General features: G+C 34.5%; 1 protein-coding gene across 1 annotated transcript in view; it reads left to right on the top strand.

Annotated features, from left to right (window-relative positions):
- The window catches only part of LOC148954169 (multiple PDZ domain protein-like), a 416,101-nt gene that overhangs the window by 248,602 nt on the left and 153,498 nt on the right, over positions 1 to 14,001 (top strand). The window contains exon 20 of the mRNA XM_089086188.1: positions 11,119 to 11,259. Within this exon, the coding sequence (XP_088942314.1) occupies positions 11,119 to 11,259 (141 nt within the window). The remainder of the gene's footprint in view (positions 1 to 11,118; positions 11,260 to 14,001) is intronic.

Below are 14,001 nucleotides of genomic sequence, written 5' to 3'. Positions count from 1 at the left end.
AGATAGGAGCTTGAAACCTCTACAGCAGGGTTCTCTGATACGCTGAATATGATGGTGTGATTTTCATTAAGGTTCCATGACACTTAGGAGGTCTTTCCCCCTTTTTTTAAAATTAGCCAAATTTTCTCAGGGGCGTAACTTTTGATAGGTAGCACTAAACTTGATGCAAGTTATATATTTGATATCATCATTGAAATTTGATTCTTTTAATGTATCTATTGGTATCAAAAACCCGTTTTCTAGAGTTTCGGTTACCATTGAGCCGGGTCGCTCCTTACTTACAGTTCGTTACCACGAACTGTTTGATTTTATTACAAAAGGGAAGTACCTTAATTTTTGCTTCTGTGAGGTGAAACATATTCAATTTTGGATTGTGGAAGGGTTGCGTATTCAGCGATAAAAATGTAAATGATTTGATAAAAGCATGTTTTTTGTTTGTCCGAGTTTAGAATGGCGGCCCCTATTTTTCATTATTCGAAAGTCCTCTTAACTGCTTTTTCATACTTGAAAGTCATCTTATCAAAATAATAACTTAACTTAGCCTGACAGATGTTAGCGCGAACAACGTGGCCTGGGTTCCCCTAAGCTTAAAGGTGGTAGTTTATGACTGAACTGGACAATCAGGATAAATAAGGGAAGATTTTATATTGTTTTGGATTCTTCTTGTTTGACCTGGATCCCTAATTTAAATTTAAATCATTTGAATCATTTGATCATTTGATCTTACTTGGCTAAGTTAATGAAGGTTCTAGGTACCACTAAGGGAAATGTAATTCTCCTTGTTTTGGGGAAAATTAGCTATTCGACTGATTTTCAAAAATTCATGAATTTTGAATTCCATATAAATGCTTTTATATAGAAGAAAAATAACAGTATTTTTTTTATAAATGCTTTCCAAAATTGAAAGGGGCAATACAATTCAAGCTTGGAAAGCGCGTACTCAAGGGGTGGGAAAATTCCTTTCTAAGAACTTTGTTGATACTCTTCAGGAAAACTGTGTAATGAGCCTGATCATATCTACATAGTAGGTTTGACATTTAGACCTTAAATTCAACTTTTCTTAAATACCCCACCCCCTCTACCAATAATAGTGCTTTGATCTTTCTCCACGGCTTTGATGACGTCATTGCATGTTCTTAATAGTGTTTATTGAATTATATTTTAATGCATAAATCGTCTTCTGGATCAAAATAGTTTAACTGTAAGTCAATAACAAAATGGACTGTTGGTGAAATTTCCTTTTGAATTTTTTTAAATTTGTCTTGGTAGCGTCTTTTATTAAATTAAGAAAGAAAATTAAATTAAAAAGCAGGAAATTAAACGGAGATACGTAAAAAAAAAAAAAAAAAAAAAATCAGAAGATTCTGCCAAGAACGGGTTGAATATGCTATTCAGGATATCAAAAGTTCCTGTCTCTGCTGGAACTGGTTGTTTTGAGGCTCGTTCTTTTTTGAAAATGATGTTGAAGTTCCAAGGACAGTAATATTGATACTATTTTACCTCCAGGGGTAAGAAGAGTCTGTTGGAGGTGCGCATTGCACCGGAGTTTGGTTCGGTAAGTTTGTCACCGCAGAAGGAAGATTCTATAGAACGTGGAATTTCATTTAAGATTAAAATTAACAATCAGGGAACCAAATGCTGACAATCTTTTATCTCTGCACAAATTATCTTATCCTTCTCGTTGATTTAAATAAACGTCATTTATAATGCTACTTTTAGTTTTTTTTTATTATGAATTATTTATTTCCCTTTTTTATTATTTTGTGTACGTAGCAAAAAAGTAAAAAAGAAAAATATTTTGATTGTTTTTAAAGTATATCCATTTTGGTACTTTTTAATTATTCTGAACATACTCAAGAATCTTAGATCTGAGGTAACCAGTTTCGTAGCCACAAAGACAAGTGACGGGTGACAGAATGCATTAGTCTTATATAAATTACGCTACATATTTTCACATTTGGGGGGGGGTAATGTATTTTGACAGTATGAAGTTTGAAAACGATTCTTACTTCATAATATGCAGAATAATTGTAGCTAACCCATTTTGTATCAGACCCGCTATACTTTACCCGCCCCCCCTTATGTGCAAATATATACCCGAAATTATATAAGTCCAATGCAATCTGTCACCCGTCACTTGTCTTTGTTGCTATGAAACTGGTTTTCTCAGATCTAAAATTGAGTGTGTGTGAACAGGTGCCTCCATTTTTTCACCAGGGGCATTCAGCCTTACGAAAATTATAAAAAGTTACACATATTTCAAGAGTCTAGGATGGGAATGTTTTTGGGGAAGGGGGGCTTTTTCTGAGAAATCTGCTGCGCATATCCGCATTTCGCATTTTCAAGAAAATTATGGCGATCATGGAAAACTCAGCCAATCAAGGTACGCCAAAAAGGGTGGTTCCGGGCCACACTTTTTTAAGGCCTGTAGTGATTGCCTTAGTTTCACATATTGCTGGTCCAGTTTTCCAGAAAATACCAATTATAGATGCGCTATTACTTTTAGGATAGATGCCCATGAACATACAAAGTTAAAAATCAATAAAATGTTTTTAGGCTAAAATTTGAAAGGAAATATAGAGAAATTGGACTTAATCAGTTTTGCAACGAAACGAGTTTTGTGTTTAGGCAATTCAATATGAATATATCTGAAAGTGTTCATTTGGATACATGCTGAGTTTCCCCACTGAGTTTTCTTGCTGAATCCCTACTGGGCTTGTATTGAAATAATGCTTAAGTTCTTCAGATTTCCGGCTCTGTTTTATATATATATATATATATATATATATATATATATATATATATATATATATATATATATATATATATATATATATATATATATATATATATATATATATATATATATATATATATATATATATATATATATATATATATATATATATATATATATATAGAAAACGCTAAAGGTAGATGTGCTTTTAATTTTATGGAGTATCCCTTTTCTCAAACAACAAAAGAACGAAGAACAATAGGGAAATCTTTTTGTAAGACAGTGGAGATAATTTGAATGAATATATTGGCCCTATGTCCAAGTGCCGTCCTCAGCAAGACAAAATATTTAAAAGAAAAAAGACTCACAATAACATGCAACCAATAAAAACAAAAATTAAAAATTTTTCAAAGCAGTCCTAGCATCCTTACTTCAGCGAAGTTCAACCAGGACTGATAAAAAGTAAGGTAAAACAAGGCGATTCAATGAGAAGAAAGAAAAATAAATTAAAAACACGTTATTATTGCTAATGCAGCTATTTTGGCAGCTAAACTCAAAGCTGTTTTTATGACAAGCTCTGTGTTAATCTCAGTTGTTTTTTTGAAATATTTCTTCAGATCATTTTTAATTACATTTGTGTCTAGAGCATTTAGTGTATATTCCCCCAAGTCCCTATTTAAGGAAATATTATTATTTATCTTAAGTCTGATTTCAATTGATTCTCGGACCACCTGCTTTATGCCTAGGTCATTGCTAATAAGGGCGGATTCATCAAAAAGTATATTGTGGCTAGGATTTTCAAAAATATGGCTGCCTAATGCAGAATCAGATGAAACAAAGGAAATACTAGAATTTAGAGCTATGAGTATATCATCTTTATGCTGTTGTATGCGCTTTTCTAAATTCTGGTGTGTTCTACCTACATAATATTTGCCACAATCGCAAGGTATTTGGTAGACCCCTCTTTGACAAGTAACTGGGGTTTTATCTTTACCAGAATTTAGAAAATTTATGATTCTAAAATTATTTGTGAATACTGGAGGTAAATTATGTTTAAGGGCTTGTCAGAAATATCACATGGTAAACTATCATTAATTTTACGGGAATGTCTCTTCAGTCTACAATTAATTACATTATTAATAAATAAAATAGGATACCCATACAGATTAATTTTTGCAGAAACATTTTTAAGATTTTTTGTGAGTTTCGGGATATAGGGGAGCTAAATTATGTTTAAGGGCTTGTCAAACGTATCACATGATAAACTATCATTAATTTTACTGGAATGTCTCTTTAGCCTAAAATTAATTACACTATTAATATATAAAGCAGGATACCCATTTCCAAAAAGTATTTCCTTGATAAAATTTAATTATGCTGTTATGTGGGAATGAGAACAAATATTTAAGGCCCAATCGACGAGGGGTATTACAACTGCTCTTTTAACTTGTGGGGGGTGGTTTGATTTAAAATGTAAATATTTATCATTTTGTGTTGGTTTTCTATAAATAGTAAAATTGAGTTTATCGAAGCTACGAATAACTAACACATCTAGGAATGGGATTTTATTTGCGATTTCGATTTCTAAAGTAAACTGTGAATTTCTATCGTATGTATTAAGGTGATCTAAAATCAATGATTTTAGATCACCTTGATCAATGGAAAGGCAGTGTGGTCTTCGTCACTATTTTCATCCCTTTTATCATATGAAGTTAAGAGTCAGTCAAATGTTTTAACACGAAAATTGAAAAAAATTTACTGGAGGTGGACTCACCCAATTTTGCAACGTAACGATTTTGAGTTCAGGGAAATCAAAAGGAATACAGTCGAAGTTTTTCTGGATATTACCAATCGATTATTAGGGTAAAAAAAATTATGCATTTGGCTGAAAACTGTTAACAGCGTCAAGCTTCATGAGGTCAACACACTGGGGAGTACACCTCCATCAAACCCAGTTCAAAGCCTCTGTTGTAGCTACAACCCTAAAACTCTTATTTTATAGTCCCATCCTGGCCTCTCTCTCTTGTCATTTTTTAGGCTATTTAGGACATGCGCAAGTCATATAAGCCACTCTTCCAGAGGCCGTTTTAGCGGGGGACAGAGGAGGCCCTTGCCCTGGGTGCAGAAATTTTAGGGGCGTGAAATTTAAAACAAATAATCTAACGGTTATAATAAATAAGTCTTTTTATAATTTTTTGAGATGTTATTTTTATCAAAATAAAGTACACAGTGCAGTTAATCAATGAAGGTAATTAATAAATTATTAATTAATTAATAAAATAAAAATAGATAAAAAATAATTAAATAATAATAATAATTAAAAATAAATTATGTATAAATCAATAAATTGAAAATAGTTTTGTTAATAATTGAAGTTTTTGTTGAATTTGGCTTTACATTTTTTGGGAGACAGGGGGAGGGGGGCTAATCAAAAGATTTTTCCCTGGGCGCAAGAGAGTCAGACCCACCACTGCACTCTTCATGATAGTTGAACCGCCTTCCTTAAAAATAGTTGCATTTCGTACTTCATTCAGATGTGTATGCAGAGTATTTTTAGGGGTTAGGATTGTACGAAACCGAAAATAGCATAATAAATTGACGAATTATAAAGGAAACATCCAAAGTTACGTATAGGAAAAATCTCAAAGGGAGACGGGCTCAAAATTCCCCTGAACTACATACGTTGCCTGACCAATTCACCAACTTTAAGAAAACGGTTTTTCCGAAAAATCCGGCACTGCACGTGAGCTAGGTTTTTTTTGGAGAGGGCCAAATTTAGGTACAAAATTTGATAATTTGAATAAGAAATGTCAAATAATTTGGGATCTCGGGGGGGACCCAGACCTGGAGGCTACTGCCTTGCGTAAGTGCATGATTCGGTATGTATTGTTCTTCTTTCGTTAATGTCCGTTTTTTTTGTGCCATGTTTGACGTACTTGACTCGAACACACCAAAGCTCCATTTTCATTTGGCATTTTATGGACAAAACGCCATATAAATTGGCCAATCTTTAACTTTTTTTTTATATGGTTTGTTGAAATATTTGTTATGTTTTTTGTTTTTTCACTTTCATTGGTTGATATACTCTCCCTGGTTTATCTTTGAAACGCCAAAATAGTGCTTCTGTTCGCAAATTCTTTACCCTCCTATGTGCTCTTAAGTTGAACTTAAATATTTTGTGCTTTTGTTATTTATGTTTCGCATATTCTCACTAATTTCCATATCTAGTTATTACTAAGGGCGCCAATTCACGAAAGTGTAAGGTGGGGCAATGATTTTTTATCTTTAAAAAAAAGGAGATTCAGAAAAGGGTATATTTCAAAATCTAGAGGGGGGTACAATTTGGCTTTTTTAAATATTTTTCAGTGAAAATACCAAATACCGAAAAAAGTATTTTTGGATTTACAGCAAGCTATTAAGTTCTCAGGGTAGACAAAATTATCTACTCCTTCCACTCAAAAAAGGTTAATGAAACTAAGGACCGATCTTGACATGTTATGTCTCAGTGTCAGTAACAAACCACAGGATTACCAGGAATGATTACCAGATAACCAAGAACAGTTACTATATAACTTACCGCACCTATCCTTCAATCCTTTACAGAAGTTACTGACATCCACACCTGAAAGAAGTTGTATTCAGATTAAGCGAGTGTTCTTTCCTCGTTTTCATAAGGTTTCAGAATTTTGTTTCCGTATGTTGAAAGCAGTTGCGTTCCTTGCGGCGCATGTTGATAGAACAGTTTTCTGGAAAATCAAGTTTTAGTGCATTTTAAAGGTTTCACTTTCTATGTTTATGTGGTCGATAATTGATGGAAATATTTTATGTCAATTTACAAACGTAAAATATATCATAGTTCATAGGTTGCTCTAGTCTATTCTCTCAAAATTTGGTAATTAAAAATCTAAAGCACAGATTTAAGTTTTATTTTCTGAAAATGACCAATCAAAACAGTTCTTATTTTTTGATAGGTGTCCAGTCGAGTTACAGGTTTTTTCTTTCTTTTTTTGAAAAACCTCATGTACTTAGCTTTGATTTATTTCATTTTGCTTACGATAATGCGCTAAAAATGTACAAGAATTGCTTTGAATATAACAGAAAACTTAGAAATCAGGTAGTTTTAACAGTTTAATTCGATTTCTGACTATAAAAATGCTAACAAATTCTAAACTTGCTATTTTAAAATGGACATTTTGCAATTTGTTTTATTTGTATCACGATGTTTTCTTGGCAAGTTCTGTGGCCAACTTATCCAAATCGTTACTCAGCTTGCTATGTAAGCGAGTTCTTGGACACTGTTTATTTAGAATCGTGATTCCCAACACGGGGTTCAGGCCCCACTATTGGAATGTGGCTATATTTTGTTGGGTCGTGGGCGGGATGTACACTCTGGCTGATTATACTTTAGAGCATTAATGTGAAATTATACTTTTAGAGCATTACGGTGGAAGGGTAACTCAACCCTTTCACCGTTACATGGAAAGGGTCTTCAAATTTTAATTGTGGTTTGTTTTACGTTTTAAAATTTTTTTTATAATATCCTTGGATTTTTATTAGTAATTTTTATGTTATTATCTTGCACTGCTGACGGTCAAGCGGAGGTCTTAACCGAAATATTTGCATTTTAGTCCATATTTTTCACTGGCTTGTATAATCCTCGTTTTCTCTTTTTTACTATTTTTTCGTTATATCATGATTAGCCAGTCTGGTCTCAGAAATTATTTATAGCATTAATTTTGAAGAAAAAACAGTTTTCATGTGAATTACCTGACATTCATATGCATTTAAAGAGCAGTAAAGATACTTGATAACGTCATTTCAATAACGTCATCCATTAAATAAAAGGCCTTTTACACGGACACTATTTTTCATCAACAGAAATTATGCCTAGAGAACAACCTGAAAAAAAAAACCACGTTGATATACCAATAGCCCTTCTAAGCTTCCTTCAGGTGAATATATGCAAAATTTTGAATAACCAAATTTAAGCATCACGAGGGGGGGCATGGCTCAAAATTGATTGGAAACCACTGGCTTATAGTAAATCAAATGAATAGAAATTGAATCATAAAAAATATATAATGAAAATTTAATAAAGCTTAATTTTCTAATTATGTTATTGAACAGGTAACCTTTCGTATGTTCACGTAGCATGGTTTCTTTTTCTTAAAATATATTGAGATGTATATTTTCAAAAAAATAATTGCTTTTCCCGGTTTTTTTTTCCAGTTTTACAGCCTTATCCTTTCTTGGTAAACAGTCTGGAGTTGGCAGGCCTGTCCACAGCCAGTAGGAAACTAAATATCTAAATATCTAGGCTACGTTTATGGCTAGGCCACGTTTAAAGGAATGAAGGCACATGCTGTGCATGAAGTATTGCCAACATCACTATTTTGAGTAATCACTATATATTAAAATTTCTATTAAAATCACAATTTTTTTACAAATCACAATTAAAATCACATATGCATTTATAATTAAAATCACATTTTATTTTAATGATGTAAAACATTCAATTAAATTAAATTTCTATATTATTTTTGTATAATTACATTCTACATTCTATATTTCTTCTATACTTTTTACATTTATTATAAACATATTTATTATATTTCTATCTATTAAAACATAATATATTAAAAACATTATATCAAAGTCACAATATATTAGAATCACTATTTTTAATAGTCACTATATATATAAAAAATCACTATTTTGGTATCAAGGATTCGAATTACACGCGCTACGGATGAAGGACTGCCAAAAATCAATATTTTTAGTAATCCGTCTTGGGTTGAACGAAAAAAGTCATAAGAAAGGATTCAAAGGAAACGGGAATATCATAGGAAGGAGCAAAGAGTGAAGCTTTGAGCAGATAAGGTGGAGGAGTAGTTTTCATAATTATGTTGCCCTCAGGTGGTTTGGTGCTGCGATGAGGTGTCATTAGTAGTAGCACTTCTTAAAATTATTTGTATTGGGTAAATAAAATAAAAATAAGATATATTATTTATTTTAACTTGCAACTTATTAAAAGGGCTGATGTCCAATTGTGTTTAAAATCTGACAATTTAAAAGAAGTTCCTTTTAGCAGTTTCTTAGGAAGTATCTGTTGCATTCTCTTAGCTTTTTCTTGAAAGCAAATTTAAAATATCAAAGATCGATCTATTAAATATCCTATTGCCTTCTGGGATGAAAAGTTCTTCGTCCTTCCTATACTTAGATAAAATGTACAAATGTCACTGAAAAACTTCTTTTTTTTAATAGATCGACCATTCAAAATCTTCGCATATTTTAGGTCTAACGCTTTTCGAATGGAATTAACCGTCTTTCTTAACCGATTGTCCTGCCATGTCGATTGATGCTTCTACTACTACTACTACTACTACTACTACTAACAAATCAATGCAGCACCTACTCGCCTGATGCCAACTAGCTAGTGCACGCTCATCCTCCATCCCAATCTCTTTGCACCCTTCTAAGAAGTCCCAATTTACTTTAAGTCTGTTCCTACGACCTCTTCCCGTCCCATTGGGGGACGACTGATTTACTCTAGTTCCAGAATAATGCCTGGAACTAGTTCTAAATGGTTTCTTCTAGATTTACTCTAGTTCGAAGCGCAATATCATATTTGCACTTAATGTAAAGGGGAATCACCTAAGGCTAGTCCCCTGAACCTCCTCGCCGGTAAAAAAAATTAATGGATCTTCACTGATACTAGGCTACTATCCCTACTACTACTACTAACTGCTAACTGCACCACCAAGCCTTTTGAGGCCAACACAGCTTCCCAAGCTCTTCCTCCAACCCAATATATAAAAAGCTCCATTTTTAAAACATCCCGTTAAGTTCTAATTTCCTTTCAATCTTTCCTTATAACCCCTATCATATAATTCGTCAGGAGCGGATCCAGGATTATTTTTCGGGGGGAGGGGGGGTTACTAATTTTTGACTTTTTCGGGGGGGGGGGTTACTAATTTTGACTCCGTTTTCGACTAATTTTACTGATTTTTACCTAGGTTTTACTAATTTTTGACTTATTTTCGACTCAGTCAAAAATTTCGGAGGGGGGTACAAACGGGGTAAACCCCCCTGGATACGGCCTTGTAATTCGTGAACCGTTTGCGTTACATTTGGCCCCAGACGTATGACATATGGATTGAATGGCAAGTACAATCTCTGGCAGTTTGTCATCCTTCATCCGTAAAACGTTAACGAGCCATATTAACCTTTTTTTTTCATTATAGCCCTTGAAAGTCCGCTTAGTCTTTGATTTAACACCCGACAAACGGATACCTACAACTACCCTTATGTACTTCTTCTGGATAACTTCTAACAAATATTCCCCAGTCTTTCAAAGCGTCCCTTTGGTTTGTAGACCCTTGTTGACCACCGTCGTGTTCGTCTCATTCAAAATTCTTATCTTATTTCGCAGACTTATCTTCTTATTCTTTCATTCTTATTTCTGTTCCGAAAAAAAAACTGCACCTCTGCCATTCTACTTTTCATACCTTTCATCAGTCATACTGGAGTTGAAACAAAGACTCCTCGGCGATTGCTCCTCTATCCAGCTCTGTTAAGAGTTTCAGTCTATCCCTCCAGCTAAGTTCCTGCTTCCTTAAAGTATTTTCTCGTGACATTTATTACGCTGTTTGAGAACTACCTGCTTTTCTTTTCACCCCAACCGTATTTTCAAAAAGCACAATTTAACCAACCCTTCTTCCTCTTCCTTAAAAATGACCTAACGAAACTATCGTAATCCCACATTTTGAACATCTTATTGTTTGATATACAGTTCATCGACAGTCGTGCAAACATCCTCCATTGTTCAGTTTATTTCACTTTGGAATCTCTCTCTCTCTCTCTCTCTCTCCTCCCTCCCTCTCCCTCTCTCTCTCTCTCTCTCTCTCTCTCTCTTTCTCTCTTTGTCTCTCTCTCTCTCTCTCTCTCTCTCTCTCTCTCTCTCTCTCTCTCTCTCTCTCTCTCTCTCTCTCTCTCTCATATTCTTTTGCATTATATATCAGAATCTTAACTTTTTTGCTCTTTTTCCTTGCTTAATTTTTATTTTAAGGGTTTAGTGTTTAATTATTTGTTTACTTTGTTTCTTTTTTTCTTTTTTTTTTTTTTTATAAGTGTCTTTTACAGTGTTCTGATGTCTATTCTCTGTTTTCTCTTTTTTTTTGTTACTTTGTTTGTCGTGCATGTGATGTATTGTTCTTCGGATTTGTGATATTTTATCATTGTATTGTTAGCCCACAAAAAGCTATGCTTCTGGAGGCAAACATCTGTTAGCACTGCTTGTTTTTTCTTTTTAAAGTGACGGTCGAGCTACTCGTTTTCCTTTGTTTTGTTTCTATATCACACAATTCTTTCCTGTTTTTTAGAGTTACAAACCCACCCTTCCTGCTACCCCACCACCTCCAGCTTACGTCAATGTAGCTATTATCAAGCCAAATGAACAAAATATAGAGCCAAACTTGCCTGAAGAAGGGTCATTTATCAATATACTTGAGGAAACGAAGCTGGTATTTATTACTTTGTTTTTGTTTTTTACTATTTTTTATATTACTTCATTTTATTTTTGTAGTAGTTTGTGTAGTATTATTAATTTTATTTTAAATTGGTCAAGTTTTTTACTTTATTTTATTTTTCTTTCCACTCCTCTTTTGGGACCTGTCTTTTCTGAGACAAGTTTTCCAGCTAAACATAGCTGACATATTTGTTTCTGGAATAATTTACAAGATCAGGGTTAAATGACTTCTGAACTGTGGGCTCCTCCCCGTTGCCATGGGACTAAGAATGAATTTACATGGATCTTTTTGAATAGGCAGTTCACAAAATGGTTGTTCAATTTTTGATATTCATTCAAATTCAGTATTCATAATTTAGTGTTCAAAACTCAACATTCAATTCAATAAAACAATCACTAAATCAAAAGCATTGTCCAATAAAACACTTGCAGTGTAATGGCTTCTTTAACGATTTTCGAAGCCTTTTATATGATTCTAAGCATGCTCGCCATAGTTTTATCTGTATTAGTATATATTCTGTGTTATTATCTGTTTGTCCGAGCTGACTATTGAAGTGGGCTTCGCTTTCCATTTGTATTCCTGATCATTAGAAAACTGCCATGCCAACACTCGCACTTGGGCAAGAATTAGCTACACTTGGTAAACAAGTTCAGGCCTCATGTGGAAAGTCTACCGAGCTTTTAGTTTTAGCGACACACTTATAAACATACTATGAATATGACTATTTTTCTCGTCTCAAATTTTGAAAGCTTACATCAAACTAATAATACTTTCTTCTACGTTTCTACTTTTTCGTATAAAAAAGGTCGCCAATTTGGGGGGGGGGGGCTATTGTCAAAATTTTTGTTGCCATTGATTTCTTAAAATACTTTTCTGGTAATAAAAAAAAAACTATTCTTGCCCCCCACATCCGGCATTTCAATGAATTGGCGCCCCTGTATATATATTTATTCTGCATCAATATTCTCTTCATAAACTATTAAGTATTCCTTTGAAAAAGTCAAATGTATACTCTATCCATTTTCTATGAAATGGCAATGAGGAAGATATTGTGAGGGCACAGGGTTATTCAAGTTTTTGCATAGACGCTGCCTGAAAACGTGGTTTTCCTACACTAATAAAGGTAGGCCAATTTGTGATTTGTGCAGTTTCAATGTTCTCTTCTGCATTTAGATTCTTTAATATAAGCATTTATTGTACTGCTGTGGGGAATTGGGTTTGGTCTCAGCTTGTTTGTACAGGACCCAGAGCTAGAACTCAGCTGTAGCAACAAAGTGCAAGGCCGACGCAAGGACGTTAGTAGTCAAAAAGCGTCATTAATCTGATATTACGTAAATAATCAAGTATTCAAATCAAATATTAAGCGTTTACTTACCCCATCTACTATGAAGAGGCTATGAGGAGGCTTTGTAAAGCCCCAGGACTGGTAACGTTTGTGCATAAAAGCGCACATTTTTATGCATAAACTTATGTATCTACGTATCTGCACATATAAGCAGCTATCAGCTTGCTGTAGGGGAGTGAATTGAGGGAGTATGACTCCCCTCCCTAGATTTAAAATTTTTCTTTGGTATTTCCATTGAAAAATTCCTTTTTTTTATTGCAAAAAAAAAAAAAAAAAAATTGTAAAAGGATTGCAGTGCGAATGCTTCTTTAACGGTTCTCGAAGTCTATTATGTAGCTGTAACCATTGTTGTCATAGTTTTAGCCATAGTCGTGGTTTAGGGTTGCGATTGCTTAGCCATGGCTGTCATCCGTATTACTGTATACTAGCCAAACAGCCCGATGTAAGACAGATTTCATAGGCAGCGCCATAGCGCTGCCTAAGTAAAAAGCGAATACATTTTTTTTAGACCAGGGCACTTCGTATCGAAGGAGTTGTCGTAGAAACTTCAAAAAGAGCTGATTCGAGTGGAGATTGAAAGGGCTTGTGCTCTTTTTAATAGCCCAAAGAGATTGGAGGGCTAACTAACCCCCCTCCCACGCCCACCATTTCCTCGAACACATCCAATCAAAATTTTGAGAGAGCCATTTTGGTCAGCGTAGTTAAAAGGTCCAGAAACTATGTCTTTGAGGACGACAATCCCCACCCTCCTCCACAGCCGTCAGCGCAAGGGTTGAGTTATGCCCCGAGGGCATATAAGGTTTTTATGGAAAGGTTTTTTTTATAGAAAGGGTGGTCGTATAAACTTCGGAGGGGCTCATTGGATTGGTAATTAGAAGTTCTAGTGCCCTTTTTAAGATTCAAAGTGATCGGAGCGTGGATACCCCCTCCCACCCCTCATATTTTTCCAAAATGTATCTGATACTAATTTTGAGATGGCCGTTTGTTATCGTAGAAACTCCAAAAAAGGCTCATTCGATTGGAAATTGAAAGGCCTAGTGCCCTTTTTGCTAGTCACTAGTGGTTGGAGGGTAACAAGCCCCCACACGCCCATCCATTCCCAAAACAAATCTAATCAAAATCTTGAGTTTGCCATTTTGTTCATCATAGTTGAAAGTTCCGAAAATTATGTCTTTGAGAATGACAATCCCCCCCCCCCTCCACAGCCCTCAGTGCAAGGGCAATGAGTTATGCCCCAAGGGTATATAAGGTTTTTATGGAAAGGGTGGTCGTATAAACTCAGGAGGGGGCTCATTGGATTGAAAATAAGGTGTTGTAATGCCCCTTTTAAGAGTCAAAGGGATCAGGGGCAGCCACCCCCTCCCCCTCCCCACGTCTTATTTTCCATAAAT

The sequence above is a fragment of the Artemia sp. Qi Xiang Cuo genome, chromosome 3, assembly GCF_049724085.1.
Source record: "Artemia sp. Qi Xiang Cuo chromosome 3, ASM4972408v1, whole genome shotgun sequence".
Taxonomy (NCBI): Eukaryota; Metazoa; Arthropoda; class Branchiopoda; order Anostraca; family Artemiidae; genus Artemia; species Artemia sp. Qi Xiang Cuo.
The sequence above is the reverse complement of the archived record's forward strand: the minus strand, read 5'-3'. Positions and strand labels throughout refer to the sequence as shown.